Raw genomic sequence first — 22,121 nt, forward strand, 5'->3', positions numbered from 1 at the left:
TCAAATTGTTACCCTGGCAAGCTCTTTTCGTAGGTGTCTAGCCAATTAGAAATAAAAAGCTATGGCAAGCAGGTCATGTTTTCCACACACCCCACCCCCACCCCCATTATCTGAAACATGTACCAGCCTTTTGAAAGTTGGTACCATCCACTAGCCCCTGGGATAATAAACAATTAACTGAATTGCCATCAGGTCTTTTAAAGCATAAAGTTAGACTGCATTCTGATTTGGAGCCTAAGGACCTCTGCAGACCTTCCTTCCAGTCAGGATGCGTGGGATGTCACAGCAAGGTAAGAGCTGTCAAGAGCTACAGGAGTTTGCAATGCTGGTGGACACAATTTTCTTCTACTACAACCTGGTTTTAGAAGGGCAATGGTTAAGGGAGGAGCAGGGGGAATCTAATACTGAAGATTTGAAAGAAATGCTAATTAAGGTGATGCATATAATAAGAAAAACTGGGGTTTGAATGTGATGTAATTGCAAAATGTTATAGTGCCAAGCTAAAAACTAACTTAATAAAGCAGTGTGTTCTTGCTGCATTTTCCTCCTTCTCCAAGACAAAAGTCTCTAAATGTTTGTTTGCTCTGTTCTCCCAAGAGCAAAATGCATCTGTGTGCCAGCACCCCAAACTTAATACCCCTCATGTACACCTCTACTGGACAGAATAACACACCAAATCTGATATAGCAATAGGGATTTTATTTAAGTTACCATCTTTAGAGAGCCAACCCATGCTGCAGTTTCAGTTCTGAAGAAGCCTATTTTGTTTTTCCAATGAGAAAGGTATTTAACAGTTTTTAAATGAAGATTTATCATTAATAGCAAGAGGAGTATTTAGCTGTCCTGCTGAGACACAGGATTGGTAACTAGCTTTGCAGATAAGATTTGTGTACCTGATCCAAGCCTCTGAAAATACTTAATGCATTCCACATTATCAGCATATGTATAGAACAGAGCTTACACTATCAGCAGTCAACATCTTGAGGCAGATGGCATATACATTTGTTTATTAGCCAGAGCATGCCAACTCATGGATGTCACTGTGGCCCAGTAGTCAAGACTGCCAAAACAATGTTAGGTAGTCATCTACACATCTGCAGATGATTTGAGATGGTTAAGGATGTACCTCCAGCATGGATGGCAGCTGGTGTGCAACAGGCACCTCTATAAGGAGGAAGGTTCCTGCATGCCAGCAAAATTTAAGACATACAATAAAAAAAAAAAAATGAGTGAACCTACACTAACAGACAAGATGAACACTGGCCCTGCTCTCCAGTGACCCAGAGTGCACACATATGTTAATTGTTCTTGCCTCACACTGGTAAACCACAGCCTAGTGCCATTCCTCTGTCTCTCTTGTCAGTTTGTCAAAATAGCAAAGCCATCCAAAGTGCTGATAGACTAGAAAGATGCAACAGGCTGTAGACCAGTTGCACTTGAGAGCCCAGTAAAGGCTGTCTTGCAGTTTACTTAATGCACTCAGATTACTACAAAATCTATTAAGAAAAATCAGACTGACACTCTTCCACCTGCATGTCAGAGACGATTTTCCTGTGCAGCACACGTGTCTGACAGAAGTGCTCTACTGTAGAATAAACAGAAAACAACCCAAGGGATGGTTTCCCTGACAACATCAATAGGATTCTGAGGTCATTCATGCTGTGCTTCCTGGAGCCTCCTCTCAGCTAGTTGATTTTCATTTTTGGTGGAAGTACTCAGGTCACAATGGCCCTCCATGTGCAGCAAACCACCTTGCCATCTGACAGGTAACGCAGGGGCATCCAGTAGCACGGCTACCTGGGGAGGTGACATCACCTTTAAAAGGAGGAAAAAGAGTAAATCAGACATGTTTTCAGGTTCTCATCCCATCAAACCACTTCCTTGCCCAGCTAGGAAGCAGGTAGTTGTACTGCTGTCTGTTTCCCAAGAACAATTAAAAAAAATAAATCTGCAAGTGAGTGCTACATGTCAGGAGGTCACAGGAGAAGCAATCTCAGCTGGGAGAAGGATAATTAGCTCACAACAAAGAGTGGCATGTCAGATATTGCTTAACAGGAATGTAAATATTGCTTCCTTCAGAACCCACTGGACTGTAGTAATATCACCCTTTGTAGGTGTGATAACTTCACATAAGGAATTTTTTTCAGCCATTTGTCAGATTTGTTGAAACTTTTGCTGCCCGTAGGATGCAGTGGGAAATCTCACTAACTGCAGAGCACGTATTACAATTGTTGGTACATTGTGTGAGAACTCAGACCAAAACCACTTGTCACAGCAAATGGACTTGTGCTGTGCATTAATCAAATCATCTATGCAAATTATCTGGAAGTTATCAAAACATTTGTTTCATTAAGTCTAACATCTGAAACTTCTGATGATGCAATTCCACTAATGTCAGCATGTTTTATACTTTGTGATTTTTTCCCCCCTCACGTTTTATACTTTATGATTTATTTCCCCCCACGTTCTATATTATTTCTCCCCTCTTCTTTCTCCTAGAAAACAGTCACAGAAACAAACACTGCCTTGTCAGCCTCCAGTGCTTCCAGTTTATGGTTGTAAATGCTTTGTAACATTTCTTCCATCTCCCATGTTTTACTAAGTATAGAAGTCAGTCATGTTATTTATGCAACTCTACTAGGGAAGACCATCTCCTTCATCTTTTAAACATGTATGTATTCAGTCTTTTGAAAACCTTCGTGGCTGTGGTTGATAAAGCAAGAGAGCTGGCATAGGCAGTGTGTGAGAGGCTGCACAACCAAGTAAAAGGGAAGCTAAAGGAAACCAATTAGTTTCAAAACCTTTGACACACAAAAGAGTGGAATATGTAAACATGCACTCTCAAACCAAGGCCAATGGGTTTCCACATCACTTGATAAATACAAAGTAACAGAACTACCTGCACAAGGAGGGTGTCACTGTTGGCAGCATCCAACTTGATATTTTCCACTAGTCCATGCATGTCGGAGCTCATGCTGCAGGAACGGTTTGCAATCCACATCATACGACGTTTCGTGTCTCTGAGGTCCACCAAAGACTGAGTTCTTCCCCTAAAAGCTAATCTTGCCCTCAAACTGTTTTGCTGAGTGACACCACAGAGCGATGCATTTGCTTCATTGTGTTTCTTCGATTTAAAGCGTAGCATTGCCCCTGAAGACAAAGATCAAACAGAACAAACAATCCATTTCATTCACAGTACTGTTGTTCAACAACTGTCCCCTGAGATTTCATTCCCAATTCAGTGGTGCTGCAGTGCACAGTTTAACAATGTAAAACTTAGCTCTGGCATGGTGAGGATTGTGTGTAGCTATGTTTGAGTGCATATCACATGTAAAAGGGTCTGCAGAGTCACTTCTGGGAAAGTTATTTCTCCTTTTGGGTACATTGGTTCCTTTCTTTTGCTTCTGTTCTGAAGAGAACTGAAACATGAGCACCGAGTGTTCATGTTAACACTCAGTTAACTGCTACAAGAAAGCTTGAAGATTTTTACTACCACTCCTAAACACTTTATGGCTTTCATTTATTACCAGTCAAGAGGGTGAGTTACAGAACACCTGAAAATAACAGCTTGTAAAGCTGGAAGCTACTAATACTGCAAAATGGGATTTTATTGTAAAACATCAGCAACCACACGATAACAAACAGAAAAACCACCACCATTCAGCGTTACCTTGCAAGAACTAGACATGGGGCAAGAGGAAATCAATTCCACTGCCTTTGGTCCAGATAAAAATCCACCACCTTTGGTCTAACTAACCACCCTCAATTGTTCTTTAAAAAAGAGAAGCATCTCCAGGTTGTTCAGGAGCACTTCAATGTTTGGCTTTTCATGAAAGATTGAAATATTCTTGAACATGTAACTATTGCTTAGGCTGCAGATTCTCTAGGGTGCAGTGGTGGAAGCTGATAGGATGAAATCAGAAAACATGATGTGGTGGAACCAGAAAAACGTCCCACAAAATACTGAGTGCAATCCAAAAAAGCATGCTCAAAACACTAAAAATAAGTGATTATTAACATTTCCCTCCCTACCTATATGAGGGCAAGTATCTACCAGCATCTACTATAGCAATTGCAGTATCCTCCAATAAACCTGCAGGACTTGGCTACTGGGTGTTCAAGACTGTCAACAGAATCAAGAGCACCATCACACTAGCAGTTTCCCCACAGCAACTGTATGGGATCATTGACAGGAGTAGCTGCAGCAGACCACAATAGCTTGTGTGTATTGACTCTGGGGCAGGGGGGGGGGGGGTGTGGCAGTGTTAGGGAGGGATCTGTCCAAGCCTTTTATGCTATGAAGATCGAGAAAAGGGGTGCAATTTTATAGGCTGCCACCAAACACCCAAGCTAATTCTGCTTTAACTTGCTCAAACAATTGCCTGTGGAAGGTTTGAGATGCCAGTGTACAAACACACTAAGAAATTCTGTGTGCTCTCTCCTCCCCAGACTCTGTTCCTGTATATGAAAGCCTTAAGAGCAGCAAAGCTAAAGTGTTGGGCAAAAAAAGATTTGGCAGAGCACAAACTGCTCTAATGTAAGTACTCTGTGGAGAGAGACAGTAGGCAATTTCTGCAGGTGCTAGGTACTAACTTTCTGGCAAATATACCTCTAAGGATTCATTATGTAAGGACTGGTTGGAAAAATCTAGTCACCTTGAAGCATCTGACAGTGCAGCACAGGGTCACTCTTAGACCATTTCTTCAAAGGATGGTAGGATCTTCTGCCCACTCCTGCAGTCAACAGGCTTGCATTTGAAAGAGAGAAACTCACTCTTCTGGAAGACTCAGAAGTTTCTTCGTTGGAGTAATAAGGAATATAATTGTTGGAAAAGTTGTCAGAATAGCACAAATCTGTTGAAGCCATTGCTAGAAATTACTACTGATTTTCTGGTGACCCCTTCCCAGATTATTACAAATCTAATATTGGACACAAAAGCACAGAGGTGCATATAGCATATGTCTGCACTAGCCAGTAACACTGGTCTAAAGCCTGCTCAAACATCTGCAGAAGTGCTGTTCAGCCTCATGCAGCTTAGCCAGCAAAAAATCCAAGATACAGATTTGTCTGACACATACCTTGCCTTAAACTATGTTTAAGCATGGGGATCTTTTTTCCCTACCACCATTTAGTAGGGAAATTTTCACACAATGATTAAACTTCACATGAAAGTTTTCCTATAGCTTGAGAAGCAGATTGGCAGAAGAGAAGTCGAAGTCAAACAAGATTTGGGGCATCACACACCCCACACACCCCCCTCATCCCCATCTGTCTTTGTTTTCTATGTTCTTATGGAACTAACATTGTGCAGATAGGCATACAGACCTCGGTCACAAAGAAAAAGACAATCTGCCCCACAGTGGCAATTTTGAGTGTGAGGCAGAACACATTTTCACTGGGGCTGTGCTAGAATAGCTACTTGTGACCTAGCCGGGAGTCAACATTAACTGCAACCATATATCACAACAAGGATCTAGCTAAAAACAACCTCAAGCCATTTCCATGGTTTTCTACAGCGATGCTAAGCACATGTAATCCAGCTCGGTCCTGTATCAGTATGCAGAAGTTATTTAGCAATTCTACTGGTGCAAGCTGAAAACCAGAGAAATTTCCACACTGAGTTCAACAGAATACAGCAGTGTTTTATCAACAGGCACCAGCATATACACAAGTCAAATGGAGCTGGACATACCTTACAACATAAATAAGTAGAGTAAAAAAACTCATCTCCAGATTAGTAAAAAGGAAATACAACTTTTTTTTGGAGCAAACAGCTTTCAGTATTTCAAAAAATGAATCCCTACTCCTATTGCCCAAAACGATCTTGATTCTGTATCTCTAACTTTCAGTGATGATGGATATCTAACAAATAATAATGCTGGTGCTACGTCAAGTCACCTGGGTTGGGTAGAACTGCTCTAGAACAAATTCTAAAATATACTTTTTACCTTGGGAGCTCTGCCTGTCACTCACTTCCCACAAATCAGAACCTTCTGAGGCACTTGCTTGTACTGCATCTCCCTGAAATTAAAAAATACACATTAAAAAAAATCACAGGTCAGCCTCTGTTTCTCTAGTACTAAGAACTGCAACATCTACCTTAAAAAGTGAGTGCTTTGCTCAAGTCCATACTGAGTTGTGATACACTTTTGATTCCACTGCAAAAGTCTAAAATTAACATTTATTGTACAGGTCAGCCAATTTCACCCTGCTGGGCATTTTCTGGGAGAATGCATCAGCCTTCTGAAAACACCAACGAAAAGGAAGCAGTGAGGATAGCAAAACACTGGCATAGCCCAATATGGAGGAGTACAGACATGGGAGCAATGTAGAACAGGAGGCAGCAGGGAGGTCCTCCGAAATAACCAGCAAGATGGTGTTCTGCAGTGTGTTTTGCTGCCTCTTGCTTGCCCAGCTAGTGTTTTCCAAATGGGGAAAGCTTTTAAGCTCTAAAGACAAGGAAAATCTTCAGTGAAATTTGCAGCAAGCCAAGCATTCACACGAAAATATACAGGACATATTTACCATGCCTTAGTGTAGCCTTACCTTTACACTGGAAAAACAAATCACACTTTAAACTCCTGTGGGCCATACCTGCTCAGAGTTGTTCTGGGTTGGTGCAGCTTCATAAGGAGGAGGTGGATCCACAGAGGAGAATACTTCAGCGCTTCTGATATGGGCCCTGAAAGTACAGACCAATTGAGCTGTATTAGGGTCAAACACCCTGCAACAGACAACAAGCACCTCTGTCACTATGGCTTTCCAACTGCAAGCAAACATCATGTGCTATCGAACTCCACTGGCTGTCCTGTGCCAGCTCGGATTTTGTGATCTCAGTAACAGCTAGCAAACTCGCCAGGAACTGCAAGAGATTTTCCCAGGAGATGGCAGAAAATTGCTCCTTAGGATGTGCCTCTCCAATGTGGTGCCTCTGCAATGTGTTCACCTGCGCTTCAAATGTCTTTGGACAGCAGCGCACCTAGAAGCCAGTTCCAGGTTTTAGTCACAGAGGTTGTTGTTTCAGTAGATTCAGATACAGGTGGTTACTCAAATTGTAACAGGCTAGTTCTGATTTTTGTGGACTACTAAGATCATTATTATAACTGAAACGCAATACACTTTCAATGTTGTGTTTGGGTTCACAGAAAAAGGGGAACAAACTAAAGGCAATTTTTGTGATGATGCTTGACTAAGAATGTTATCATTGATCAATTTACAAAGGCTTGTAGAAGGCCTCATGGTCAACCTCACTTCTGTGTTTTCAGAGCTCTCTGAAACCTTAAATAAAGCAGAAACCCCAAGGACCTTTTACTGTATGATCTTCCTGAGAAGAGGGGAAAAAAAATAACCCAAACCTCAGGGCAGCAACTAGAGAAAATATTTTTGGACAATTTTAATAGCAAAATCTTACATTACCCCATTAACACTGGAATAAAGTGTGGTACTTGTCAGCAGAGCTACCTTCCCTACACAATCTTCAGAGAAGTCTGTGGCTCAGGGTATCAATTTGTCTCTGCTTTTTATTACATTGCTGATGTGGTGCTCAATATGAGCCTCAAGCTACACACAGAAATCCACATATTTTTGTCTCTGGTCCCATGTCAGGTTTGCAGTCATTACTAGCACCTGTGGTGCCTCCACAAAAGAAAGTCAAATGAATCCTTCCTCCCTGAGTTCAGGGCTTCTCTTGACACTGGCAGGAGAGAGCAAAGATAACTGATAATTATTTTCTTGGAATTTGACAGGGAATGCCTATGAAAGGATACTCACAGAGGAAAATAGAGCTTCCAAAATGAGAAGTGGGGAACAGTTTTGCAAAAGGATCCTATCAAGGTAATAGAATAAAGTCTGGAGAAATTTGAAGAGAAGAAAAAGATTTTAATAGGGCATCATCACTTTTCTTGATCTGAAAAATGGGGAGGTAACATTAAAATTCTTCTCAATTTCAACCTAATTCATCTGCCCCTAAAAGCTTCAGAACAACTTTGAAGTACAAGGGAAACTGCTGCTCCACTGAACTTACTTCTTCCCAATTTTCCAGTTTGTTCATGCCAAAGTGACATTGAGTACAGGCTATAAAACTATATACTTCTCGAACCTGACTCCTTGTCTTGAACGTGCCTGATCTGGCCTACCCAGATCAGTCCCACTTGGAAAACTAATGTTGCATCAAAGAATCATATCATGCTTAAGCTTAAAATGCAACTAGAAAAGCATTCCCTTAAGTCTCTTGATACAAAAGTTGTTCCTGGGTGTGCACATTTCTCAATCTGTTCTTTGTTTCTTAACTTCTACTCTTTCCATACAAACAAGGCAAAATCTTGTGTTAGTCAAAAAGCAGTTTGTTGAAGCGATGATACAAGAAGGTGAGGAACAGGAGTTAAATGCTTTTGCCAAGAGACTGCTTCAGGCCACTGATGGGGGGGAAGAGCATTCTTGCCCACCTTCTGCACTAGTACCTGGGCTGGGCACCAATAGCTGGGCTTCAGGTTCCCAGAAGCTTTCATGTTTCAATGGCAAGAACATGCTCAGTGGGTAAGAAATAGCAGCAGCATTTGTGTGACTTGTTTGAGATACATACTTGAGAACACTTGATTTCCAAGTCATGTTTTGGCAAGTGCCACTAGTCCACAAATAATATTTTAAACCAAACAGAGTAGATTTCTAGATCCCATACAATTGGTTTCCTGTTCCATATAGATCACCTCCTGCCTTAAATTCACATGCCTTGTAACACTTTGTATTTTGTTCTTCAAGTGGGAACCCAGTCAGGGACAGGGGGAATAAATTAGGGCGACTTGTGACTATCCTCCTTTCTGATACACCAACTCATGCTCCCTTGTTTACTCACTCCTCCTCCAGTCTGCAGCTGCCACTGCAGACAAGCTCAGCCATAACATCAGGGGCAAACTCTGATTGCCAACATCTGAGTACCAAAATAAGAGTAGTGATTATGTGGCAATACAGTCAAAACATACCCTTCAGTTAGCCCTTATAGCCAAATAGTGAGAAAAGGAATCACTCTGGCAGGAAAGTCTGAAGGGCCATCATGCCACTGCTCAGGGCTCCCTCATATAAGCCTTGCCAAAAGGTTGCACCTAGATTTGTGACTGCTTTGACCTGCTGCTGAGAGAACCTGAAAAATATTTTCACTCATCTATTAACCAGAAACAATCCCAATAGAATCTGAAATGAAACACACAAAACTACACCATTCACCTACTACCTCCTAACTCAAAGTTTGGGTTTTTACTTCTCTTCATTTATGTGTTTTGCTTTCTTAAAGTCACAGACCTTTTTTCACTTAACAACAGAGTAAAGGGTCTTTCAAGAAAAGTAAGGTGATGCAATGTTCCTAAAGACACAAAAAAGAAAGGAAGAGAGTGTTGTAGAGTAATACCTGCAACTCATCTGTGGGGTGCGAGAAAAAAAAGCTGAAAGATAGCTGGGAGGTGGCACAGGCGGGATAAAATCTTCAGGATCCAAAATGTGATCTTGGTCTTCAGTCTGAGTTCCAGCCTAATCAAATGAGACTTCTGTTACAAAAATCTTCTGAGACATCGGGAAAATAAATAAATAAATAGCTGAACCGCAGTTTAGCAACACTGTTACCATCGTTTGCTGCAGGCAATGCCTTGTGCTGACTTACTAGGTACAGTCCTCTTCCTGTAAGCGGCTGTAAGTAACGCAGGAGAGCTGCTGATAAGCAAACTATGGCGGTAAAAGCACTCATGGCACAAAGACCAAAGAGTAATTTCTAAAGAAAGAGAGAAATATGGAAATTTAAAAAAAAAAAAAAAACACAAGGTATTTGTAAATATCAAAGTAGTAATAATAATTTAAAAATAAAAGCCAAAACACAGAAAACACCACAAGGATAACTATGACAATTACTGCTTAGAAACATATGGAGACATCTCCAGGACAGATAATCCTCAACCTCTGGGCGACTTGGCCTAGCTGAGGATGTCCCTGCTGCCTTCAGAGCAGGTAGGACTAGATGACCTTCAGAGGTCCCTTCCAACCCAGACCATTCTATGACTATAATTCAAGATTGGAGTAGCTGATAAAAGCTTGATTTTCCCTTTTGTTGTATTTCATCAGTATTCGACTCAGGAAGGGTCTAAAAGATCAAGAGGCCAATGAAGGCATCAAATATTCAGCTAAAAGTTACACCATACTTATCTATACATTCTTGTCTGAACTCATCCATAGTTTCAGTGGCATAAACCACAGAAAGGACAAAAGCACATACTGGATTTGCAACACACTGGTCAAAACCCAGAGATGAGCTAAAAAACCTTGCTATAGAATCACAAAAATTTTCTGATCAGTCTGTATGACCAGAAAAAAAAGACAACCAAACTTTGTTTAAAAACAGTAACTACAGCAGCAGCCTCAGCACTGTGCTGTTGCACAAGTGTGGGCTTTATCAAACTAATCACGTTGCACGTAGAGCAGTGTACACAGGGTACCTTGAGACGGGCAAGAGCAAAGCTGCACGACTTCACATGGTACAGCTTCAACACACTGTCTTCTCGGCATTTATTAGGTTGAAATTCTTCACAGCAGAAACAAATCTTGTTTTCACCCACATCCACCTTTAAATTAAACAGTGCAACTGTGTTTTTATTCCATGTTTTACACAATACATTTAACTGCATAATAAAGAGCCTACACGTTAAACTATGCCTCTGACAGCGAAGGGAACTGGAAATACAGGCTGAGGATTAAATTTGTACTGCTAGGCACACTAGTGGTACAAGCATTGAAAAGCTGTATTGCACATGCTATAGTTGAAGGAGAGCATTACTGATAAGCTCAGGACACTCGAACAATTTAGTTGTAATCAAAGCTGCATTGACTGGTAAGTTAGTTTCAGTATTCACACTCCTTCAGATGCAAAGCACCTGGAAATTTTCTTTGAGTGACGTATAAGTCACTGCATACAGAGTGTAGGCACTGTCCTTGATTGATGAGTAGATTTTGCATCTCTACCAATGAAATGAAACTCACAGCTATTTCAACCCAGTTATGTCAGTAACAGTTACACCTGCACACCACTGCTGTTTGTAGCTTCCAAATGAATGTTGTCATCCTTGTTTTCAAGCATAAATTCAATGTTTCTGTACCTAGAGGTAACTGGGGCTTCAGTGAACTCTCCAGAGTCACGCTGTCAAAGACTTCCACCTACACAAACCCCTCTATGGAGTAACTTACAATTTCAGGGATACATTTCAGATTCCAGGGCTTTCAGTCACAGAGGGCTCTGAAAATCCTGAAATTTGTATCCATCTCATCTGAATGACATCAGCAGCTCATAGTGCTGCTTTGGTGCGTTGATACTGGGTGAATCTAGACTGCCAAGTGCTTGTGATCTTAGACTCTGACTGCACCATACCTACTGGCACACTAAAGAACAGCTTTCTTGAAGTAATAAACGAATGAAAATGTTTTTTTAAATCTTTCTGTTAACCATTAAAGCCCTTACACCCTCTCAGCTGCATCACCAAGTGACCTTGTGCTCTTTGATTTCAACTACTCCACGGTTTCCCATTCATAAATGGGTCTTCTGCTTATGACACCCACGTAATAAAAATCTTCTGCATTCTGTCCTTTCTTGTACATATTGATTCTTCCTCAAGTACAAATATTCTGAAGAGCTACTATGATTTAATCTGCAATAACTTTCTTCACAGTTCTTGCTGTAAATTACCAACACAAACTGTGCTCACTAGGCAAAAAAAAAATAATCCCACCCAGGGATCATACTGACCAAGCTTTTTGTCAATACCTTACTGCTGTTACCCACCCCAGCTTGGGCTTTTTTCAACAGTTTATCTTCACCACAGTGCTATAAAAATTCTTTAAGCTAGTTCTTAAGTAAACGTGACGTAAAAATCAGTGCATAATGCTGGCAGAAAGTGTGCTCTGGGTTCAGCTGGGACAAGGCTATTTTATATTTTGTCTTCCAAGGGAAGCTGGGAGGGCCCACAGCCAAGACAGGCAGCTGAAGCCGCCAGTGGGGTATTAGATACCATACTGACATTATGCCCTCAATACAAGGGAAGGGCCTCTGCCACCCCTTGCCTCAGCCAGAGTGGTCCTGGGGCAGGGGGTTAGGAGGGGCAGTTGTGAGAGCAGCTGCCTGGGCCTCAGCTGCCAGCTGGGCGCAAGCAACAGAGAGATTTCCTAAAGATATCTGTGATCTCCTCCCATGTGGCCCTGTGAAATTGTCTAGAAAGCCTTGTCCTGTGTCAGCTGTGTCTTCACACCCTGAAAACAGAGCTTCTTCAAGAGGTCCATTGAGAGTTTTCCAACAAAACCATTTATGAGCTAAGAATACTTTTCTAAAGGAGTAATAATTTTCCAAACACATTCTTTGGGATTCTTCAGCTTTAGGAGATGGACACCCTAAGGACTCCAGCCCAAAAAATCCAAATAGTTAAGAAAACAGACAATAAAAATACTGTTGTACACTGCAGTGAGTCTGTTCACAATCTGAAATTAATCAAGGCCTGAAGTAGCTTTCTTCTTTCTCACTCCACACTGTAGCTATATCACTTGCATGCACAGTAAGCTGTGAGGAAATACATTTAAGTCAGAATGTCTGCTCACCAAATCACATTTGGGTACACTGGACACAAACTGAATGCCTTGGTGTCCTAGTACAAATCCAGCCAGGTTCAGCAGAACACAGATGGCAGACAGCAGAATAAATAAATTGGCCTGGAAGAGTAAAAGAGAGTTACTGACAGTGGGAATAGGTTCATGAAGCCAACTCAACTGTGGTAGTTCATACTCCACTCCCAAACTAAGCTGAGAATAGCATTACTCTTTTCAAAACTCCCTGTGATATCAGTGTCCCAGGAGGTCTTGCCTTACTTAACTCCAAACTCCTTTCTCTTTGATGTCTCCTATTCTGCACTAGCTGTGCAGCAGCAATGAATATGCAACTACTTAAAAATACAGGCAGATAAAGGCTTGTCTAGAGTGCAAATTATGATTTGCAAGCCTTCCAGCTTCCCCCTGTATGTCATGTGTTTTCACCAAGTTTATCTCAGCACGACAAAATCAGCCAGAAACCTGAAGACAAAACATCTTAGGGCAATATCCATTCTGCACAGAATTTCCAAAGCCAGTTTACAAGGCAAATAAATGAACAGTCTGTGCCAGGACAATGGGGACAGACTTAAGGGACTTTGGTTATATAGCTTTATTTCCTCCTGGCTACTGAAGCTGGAAAACCTCCATTCACAACTTGGACAATACCTTCAGTTTTAGAATCCACCTGGGAGATAACCAACGAAAGGAGTAACAGAGTACTCAGAAAAGGACAAGCAGAAGCTGTGGATAAAATTAAGTCCCACTTTCATATGTAATCTTACGAGCTGCAGGCTGTTCTTTCATGAGAATTGGTATATGAATTTTACATGCATGCAAGAACTTTTCTTGCCCAAATTCATACCTCCAAAGTATACTTAGGATAGAGTACTTCAGGGCAAGACTACTCCTCGAGATTTGAGAAAAAAAACACACAGCAGACAGATGTCTCTCCTGATTTCTTTAAATTTTAAGCATTCAATCCTGCAAAGCAAATACTGAGTCTCTAACATTCAAAAGAATCTTTGTTAACAACAATATTTTCACTCTCTCTCTCTTTTTTTTTTAATCAGAACAGCCTAAGTTAAAAATGAAGGAGATGGCAAAAACCTGAGGAAGAGAAAGAAACCACGAAGGACACAGGCTCAGTTCTACTTTGCTAACTGCAGTAGATCCAGCAACAAGGATTTCCTAAGCACACAGGCAGACAGCAATGGCCACCCCTGTTCATTCAGCTGGTGCAGCACACCAAACTTTCTTACTTTGGGAATAATGGAGCACTAGGAGAGGCTGCAGAGTTTCCTCTGGACCTTGAAAACCTACCTAGAAGTGTGCATGCAGTCTTATCTAGGTGACCCTGCTTTAGCAGAGGGTTGGACTAAATCTCCAGAGGTATCTTCCAACCTCTACCAATCTGTGACTCAGTTGTACCTCCAGCTTCTTGTTTTGCCAGTGGGCCTAGATCCCTCTTCACTCCCTTCCTTCAGCTAGAGGTGGAAATGACACCCTCTGTTCTTTCTCTTCTCCAGGCTGAACAGTGCCACTTCTCTCAACCTCTCTAGAGGAGTTACATTCCAGTCATTTCATGATCTTTGTGGCCCTTCAGTCTTTTGTACTGCAGAGACCAGAACAGCACACCAATCCAGATGTGACTTCACCAGTGCAGGACAGAAACAGCTTCGACACAAGCAGAGAATAATAACCAGTCCAGATCAGTAGAGAATAAATACCAAAAACTACTTGGAAGTGGAGAAAATTCTCTTTCCACATTAAATACCCCATTGAACAAGCATGCACAAGAAACTACCTCTTGAGGGGGAAAAAAAGTGTCCATTTCAGGGCATAAGTTGGTTTCCAAAGTCAATTGACAACTGATAACCAGATCAGAAAAGCCTCAAACACCTAAACCAAGTTAAGATTTCAGAGCCAAGGGAATCTGGCAGCTGCATCGTTGAAGGTCAAGCCCTCCCTTCAAGAATGTCCTTCAAAAGATAAAAATAATTTTATTTTGCCTTACAGGTTCCTGGGACCTATTATTTGCCCAAGTATCTTCCCATGCTGCAGTATAGCCTGGGTGGCAAAATTTTTATTTCCTGATAGGTCTTAGCAGAGCCATCCCTATTTAAGTCTGATATTCTTTCACAGATGGTGCTACTAAAGATCCTCTACAGCTGTAACTAACTCCAGGGATAAAAGACATGAGTAACCAAAACACTGCAGACTCCATGCTCCTTTCTCTGCATCCAGCTCTGGAGCCCCTATTACAGGAGGGATGTGGAGATGCTGGAGCATGTCCAGAAGAGGACCATGAGGATGATCAGAGGGCTGGAGCACCTCTCCTGTGAGGACAGACTGAGGGAGTTGGAGCTGTCCAGTCTGGAGAAGAGGAGGCTCCAAAGTGACCTTATTGTGGCCTTCCAGTATCTGAAGGGGGCCTACAAAAAAGCTGGGGAGGGACATTTTAGGCTATCAGGTAGTGACAGCACTAGGGAGAATGGAGCAAAGCTGAATGCGTGTAGGTTCAGACTGGATATGAGGAGGAAGTTGTTCAGCATGAGAGTGGCGAGAGCCTGGACTGAGTTGTCCAGGGAGGTGGTTGAGGCCCCATCCCTAGAGATGTTTAAGGCCAGGCTGGATGAAGCTGTGGTCCGCCTGCTCTAGAGTAGGGTGTCCCTGTCCATGGCAGGGGGGTTGCAACTTGTAGTCCCTTCCAACCGTGACTGATTCTATGAATCTCTCAACACCACAGCCTAGTGCTTTCTTCAAGCACCAGCAGCACCAGAGCCTTTATGTTGAGGGAAAACCAGCAACAGTTGGGGTTTCCTCATGACCGAGGCCTCAGATTCAAGTAGCAGCCATACAACAGCCATCTGCAACAAACCCAGGCAGTGAGAAATCATCTAAATGGGGAAGACAGAGAGAAATGTTTTTCAAGCCAAGACACCATAATTTTACTAGAGGAGCCAGAGTGCTGTCCTGTAAAGAAGTTGAAGGCAATAGGTGTACTCCAGCAGTCCTCAGAGATTAAAATCCTAAATTCTGAGACCCCGAATCAGAGTAACAAACAGGTTTCTTTTCAGAAGTATTAGTATTGTTAAAAGGGAGTGACAAGAAATACTAATTACATTACCAAAATTCCTTAAGTACTGCAAACTGACAGTCAAAACAAAATGAAAAATCCAGGATGCCACAAGAGACAGCATTGCCATGTTCTTAAGCATAAACCTTACCACAGAACACTCTGAGGACCAGCACTTACGTGAGGACAAATTGTGGCATTCAGTCACAGTAATTCTGTTCAAGACTCAGCTCTGGGAAAGAAAGAGCTCACTTATGTATCTCAACACCTACTCTGAATTATAACCTAATTGTTGCACCTGAGAGATTTTAGTATACAGAGTGATAAATTGAGGTTTAGATAATTAGGCACCTTGTGCTGAAAACAAAGTGGTGCTTGAATGCACATGAAAAACTCCATGGGAAATAGATGTCTGTATTTCTCTGCATAGTGACAGCTAAATGCTGACATATGCTGCTGCAAGATAAAACATGGTAATTGATACCACTCCTCAGATTTATGGCATGGCTCTACCAATGCAGGTACCCAACATCATGAATGTCTTGGTTTAGTAGCAAACTTTTAGAGCCATCTTCACGTGCAATCAGTGCTTTCCATAGAGTTTGCTTACGGCTTAAAGGCATTTCTGCATTTGGCACCTGCTCAAGTTAAGGGCTGCCAGGGAGACAGCTGTGCAGTCTCTGCTTGCTTCAAAACAGGGAGGCAGTTCTGTGCAGACAAGGGGAAAACTAATTCATTCCAAAAGTTGAGAGAGAAGCCATTAAAAGTGTAATTTCAAGAAACAAGTGCAAAGGGCCTTTCAGAAGGAGTGAAGAAAAGGGACAGCAGTGGCAGCTGGAAGAGGAATACATTTTACCTCTGAGTGCTATAGCTCTAAATTGCAAGTGTACAAGGAGTGTCATTGCTGAGGTATTTAGGAAACTTGCTTTTGCAATTTCTAAGACTCCTCATAACTCCCATGAGAAAACATTGAAGTTACTGGAGGATAGATACATTGTAAATTTATCCCAAAAAGTATGTTTACAGAAACTAATAATCTTTGATAGATCATAGCTAAAATACACAATCTTCTTAACCTCACAAAATGTTTAATTCTAATTCCCTTTCTTGCACACAGAACAGAATATTTCATTTGGAAGAGACCTACAATGATACGATGTGGCACTTAGTGACATGGTCATGAGGACTATTTCAACCCCAATAATTCTGTGATATCTAACCTAACTGTCTACTGTCTGTCTGCTGACAAAGAAGTTTGGCCTGTCCAAGAACTAAAGCTTTTTCCAAATGCCCTTTAAACACTGACAGACTTGGGGCATCAGCCACCCCTTTGGTAACCAAGCACTGGGACAGGCTTCCTCTTTCAGTAGAGAAATTTCCCAATGTTAAGTGGAGCTAAAGATGCTTTCAAAAGTCAAAACTCTATAGAATACACATATAGATTAAAAAGTAAAATCAAGTTCACCCAAGAATAACTGTGGCTGCAAGGAACCCAGGAAGATTCTAGCGTCACCTCCTGCTAACAGCAGGGTCAGCTAGGAGATCACAACAGGCTACCCAGGTCCTTAAACAGTCACCTCAAAAACTTTCCCATCCACTGCACAGCAGTCTTAGGCAACCTGCTCCAGCACTAAACTGTCCTAAAGATCATTTTACAAAAACCAGAGGATGAGGAAGAATTTGATGGTCTCATATTTAAGTAAAAGGAATGGCCCATGAAGTTTTTGCAAAGGAGAATATAAAAGCATGGAAGAGCAACAACAGAAGCAAAGCATGGCAACAACATGCTGCAGAAACAACACAGAACACAAGCAATATAGCATATTGGAGCAGTGTGCAAGCCTCAGGCATTTTGAGACAGATGGCATTTATATTTCTTTTCATGAAAATATGGTCCTTCCAGATTGTGAGTCCTAGACATCAGGCTCCTCTTTCTACCCACAAAACTGGTAAAAAACTTGCTCTGCCTGTGCTAACAAATTGCACTGCTGTGCAACTGTAACTCATCCATAGCTGTGACTTTGAGTACTCCTCAGGGAACTGTGCATATGCTAAAGAAGTGCCACATACAAAAAAAACCCCACAAAAACAAACAAAGCAACCCACAAAAAAACCCAGCACAACAAAACAAAAAACTTGCTTTCACCTGAAAAACTTGGCAGCAAATAAAACCCAAACAAATTAAGAACAAAAACCCCACAATCAACAACCTACTTTAAAACACTTTTTTCCCCCAAATCCCAGGTGAGCCATCGAAAGCCACACAAGCTTCAGAGTTCACTTATAATATGGCAACAGCTCACACATTCTGTACATCAATTCGCCTCTCTCAGAGCAATGTCATGTCAACTGTATTTGAAAAACTAACACTGGATACTTACTGTAAGACTGCATTACTTAAGTTACCTCTCCAACCTGCTATCAGCCACTAGAAGAGTACAAATAAGTTAAGCTTTAAAATCAATGCCTCTGTTTAAGCTTAAGCAGCACTCAGCTATATTATTTATATTGATCAATCACTTTCTTATCACACAGAGAAAGTGCTCTGTAATCAATGTGAACACTTTCTCCAAACGTGGTCCACTCTTGCCCCTAGGCAACTCCATCCATGCAGGGAAGAACACAGCCTTTCAGAGGCTTAGACTCCTCTTTCCATATATGCATATTTAAAATTAGACAGACAGCAGCTACAATTTGAAATTAAAAAAAAAAGAGAGAGAGACTCAACAGTATAGTCCATTTTCAATGAGAAACAAGTGGGTTTGGCTATTAAATTAGTCTCACCTTCTGATAATTTCCTTGCAGCAAGTTTTAATCCATACTTACCAACACCATTATTGGCTTCTTCCACATCACTATGCCCAAGATTCCACATAAGATGACCTACAACATCAAGAAACATAACATTACCATGAAGCAAAGAACTGTTTATGAAATGCCATTTATGTGGTATTTATCACTGTTCTGATGAGAGGGTCTTCATAACACTACAGTAATGCTGAAAAGATATTAAGATGCATTTTAAAGCAGAGAATACGAGTTTGTGCTGATGAGGTCCTTCACTCCTACAAATACTCAGTGAAATAACACAATTGCATTCTAATCTGCTGTTTCTTCCCCCCCCCCCTCCCCCCCCCCCCCCATTTTTTTCTTCCAGAAAAAATGGATGGAGACAAGAAATCATGCTAGCAACCCAACATCAATAATTGCCTAAAAAACTACTTTCAGGGATCTGAGTGCTTGCTTACTGCAATACAGCTAAACAAATCTTAAACCTGACTATCTTTTCTCAACCCCTCAGCTGCCACTCCATCACTTCATTAGGTGTTTGCCTCTTTCCTTGTCTGACTCTGGCCCTCTTCTGACAATTTCGGTGAACTAACTCATAGCATAAGCTCTACAAAAATCACTGAAGAGGACCACAACCATGTCCCTAAACTTCCTTGCTGTTTAGTCAAATGAATACCAGTATCAACACACAGAAAGAAAAATTAAAACGTCTCCTGCTGCAACAGTAGTAGTTTCCAATCACAGAAATTAAACCTGTGGCTATTTACCTTAGAGGGTAATATAGTTAAGGAAGGAGAAAACATTGCTGTAGAACCAAAGCAAATAGCACACCAAAATACTCTCATAGTAAGGAGGTACAGTTTTAATTTGTGGGGTTTACATCAATTCACATCAAACACCTACCCTAAAAAGAAACAGAACAACTACAACAAACACAAAGCTGTCCACTAGTGCTTTTAACAAGTCCCTTCTGTACGTTCATTCACCTGACAGGATCAATCTGATCTAGTGTAACATATATATATGACCTGGCCAAACCACCTACTGATATTATCACTGGTGTTGCAAAACTACATATGTAACTGCAGTTTCATAACAAGATGTGAACTTCTATTTTACCTTAAGGACAACAAGACTTACTGTATTACACTAGTTTAAAAAGCTTTAATATATACAAAGAGAAAGTCTCTCAAAGTTTTGCTTATCTGCATTTAATCAGTGCATCAACATCACCATGTCACCTCTAAAAGGAAAAAAAAAAAACAAAAACCCCATGAACAACCAGAAGGCCTCCTCCTTCCCCTGCAATAAAGCAAAAAGGCCAGCAGACATACTCAGTTCAAGCTTTTAAATGTCTCCACCTCTCCAGGTTGCTTCAGGACTAAGATTTTCACTCATGGTATTACACCCAAAAGACACTTTGGGTAACTTTTCCAACTTGGTGTCTCATCATTTCAGCTCAAGCTTTCAAAAAGTAACTGACTTTCTGCATTTTACAGGTGCAATTTTAAAACTTTTCAAAAGCATAAGCATGGTGCTGTGCATGGGGTTTAAAGGCAGTCCATAGCTTACACATTCAACAATGCTTGCTTCCAGGGCAAGGAAAAAAAAGATACCAAATACATAACCTCCCTCCCCATAAAGGCTGTCTGCCTTCTAGAGCTGAGCATTACAGTATACACATAAATAGGAACTATTTGATCCCCAAACTGCAGATCACTGAGCAAAGTTCCTGCAGGTTGAAAACAACACTGGAAATGTAATTTCTATGTTTAAAATGAGAGGTTGGCTGATATAGTTCACACCAGCAGCAGAAGCTGAGCACGTCTGCCACAGAACATGCTTACTCATTGCTCAAGGGTCCACAAACTGTCCACAATCTATAAGACCATCTCACATTAAATTCTGCTTACTACTGCCTTGCTTTTGAAGCAAACTCTTACATGTTCTGGTTTTAGATAGGCACAGTTTAAAGCGGGGTCCAACAGCAGATGGAATAATCTCTCACTAGCGTTTACAAGAAACGGTCCTAAATCCCATTTTCGTGTAAGTTCCACTGGCCCCGAACATCACTGCGGTCTGTCTCTCACTGGAGTAACGGTGCACATCACACCAAAGCAGTACGCACCACTCGCTGACACCGTTGCCTGAGAAAATCTCGGTTCACACTGTGCATGGCAATTGCGCACTTTATTTTTAAAGCTGAAACGTACACCGGGAAACAAATCCCGAATTCATTGGTCTTAATGTTTACTGTCCTGTTAGGATTCACGCTGTCACTCTGCTGAGACTGTTAGTAAAAGCGCTAACTGCTGATTATTCCCACGTGAAGGAAAGCTCACTCTTCGCTCTTAACCGAAGCGCGCCTAAACGCTTCTCAGGGGCGGATAGCAGCTCTGCGCCGGAGCTCCCGCCTGCTCCACGCTTAACGCTTGCAATCCGCGCACGCCCGGCGGCTTCCCGCGGCGCCGTGCTATGCCCCCGTGTTGGCCCGCACGGGCGCGGGTGCGTGTGATGACTTACCGAGCAGCTGGCCCAGAAGGGACAGGAGTTCTTCAACTGCGAGGAGCTGCTCAACAACAGCACCCCGAAGGTCAGTAGCACAGCGGTGCAGCCCAGAATGATCTGCAACAGCGCCAGCAGGACCAGCGCAGCAACCGACGGCGAGCTGGCGCCTGGGGCCGAGTGGCTGGGCTCTTGGTTGTGGTGTCGCATCAAGCCGAGGCGCCCACCGCCAGGGCGGAGCAGCGGCAGAGTACGGTCTTCGGACAGCAAGCTCGACGGCAAAGCCGTGTCTGCAGTGGCGGCTGCTGCTGTCTGGGGCACCGAGGCGAGCCCCGGAATAGGATGGCAGGAGCCTGGCAGTACCACCGGGACGGAGATGGCAGACGGCCGCAGTGGCGGTTCTTGTCCGTGGCCATTCGCCCCGGGCTCGGGGCTTGGTGGGGCCAGCACACCACCGCCCCTGTGCCTGGCCGCCTGGACGGCGGCTTCCCGAAGCACTTCTCTCTCCTCACCCCTCATCTGTGCCGGAGGAGCTGTCTCCCCAACGGCATCAGCCTTCGGCTGCTCCTCGGCGACAACGGGCGGCTGGCTGTCCGCCGCAAGGTGCTTCGCCCGGCGTCTGTCCCACTGCCGCATGCCCGCTCGCCTCAGCTTCCCCAGCGGCGCGGCCGTCCCGTCCTGCTTGGGTCTCTTGTCTGCGTGATCTGTTTTATAGTAGTCTTGGCGGTGCTTTCTCCTCCCCTTGTTAAGGCTCTCCCTCCCACCTCTCCTCCCTTGCCCCTTTTCCTTTGGTCACTGCCGTTACTAGCAGTAATAACGAAGTTTAAAAGTAACACCTTCTGGAAGGAGGGCGGGACAATCCACTGGATAACAATTTGCGCCGTTGGCACTCTTCCCAACAGCAGAAGGAGGTTTGATAGACAAAACGATGTGTGTGTGTGTATATGTGTTGCTACGTGTATGCATGGTGGCATGTTCATTGGGCAAGGATAAAGAAGGACAGAAAAATCTCTTTGCCCCACATTGCTTCTTGGGCTTGCTTTTTACTTGCCCACATCTTCCTTGGTGAAAGCTTGCTGTGACTGTCCTTCTCATCCATGTGGTGGACCCCAAGGACAGACACTTGGGAATTTACTTTGGCTTT

At 42.5% G+C, this 22,121-nt stretch overlaps 1 protein-coding gene across 1 annotated transcript; it reads right to left on the reverse strand.

Annotated features, from left to right (window-relative positions):
* Window positions 1-679: 679 nt before the first annotated feature.
* On the reverse strand, window positions 680-21,745 carry ENTREP1 (endosomal transmembrane epsin interactor 1). The gene is given in 12 exon segments (XM_064176343.1): window positions 680-1,859; window positions 2,220-2,322; window positions 2,813-3,150; window positions 4,656-4,853; window positions 5,949-6,021; window positions 6,595-6,682; window positions 9,401-9,519; window positions 9,650-9,757; window positions 10,476-10,601; window positions 12,619-12,729; window positions 18,509-18,565; window positions 20,996-21,745. Coding segments are annotated over 12 exon segments (2,262 nt in total). The 5' UTR covers window positions 21,614-21,745; the 3' UTR covers window positions 680-1,536.
* Between the last annotated feature and the right edge of the window lie 376 nt (window positions 21,746-22,121).

Source organism: Pogoniulus pusillus, chromosome Z (genome assembly GCF_015220805.1).
Source record: "Pogoniulus pusillus isolate bPogPus1 chromosome Z, bPogPus1.pri, whole genome shotgun sequence".
Taxonomy (NCBI): domain Eukaryota; kingdom Metazoa; phylum Chordata; class Aves; order Piciformes; family Lybiidae; genus Pogoniulus; species Pogoniulus pusillus.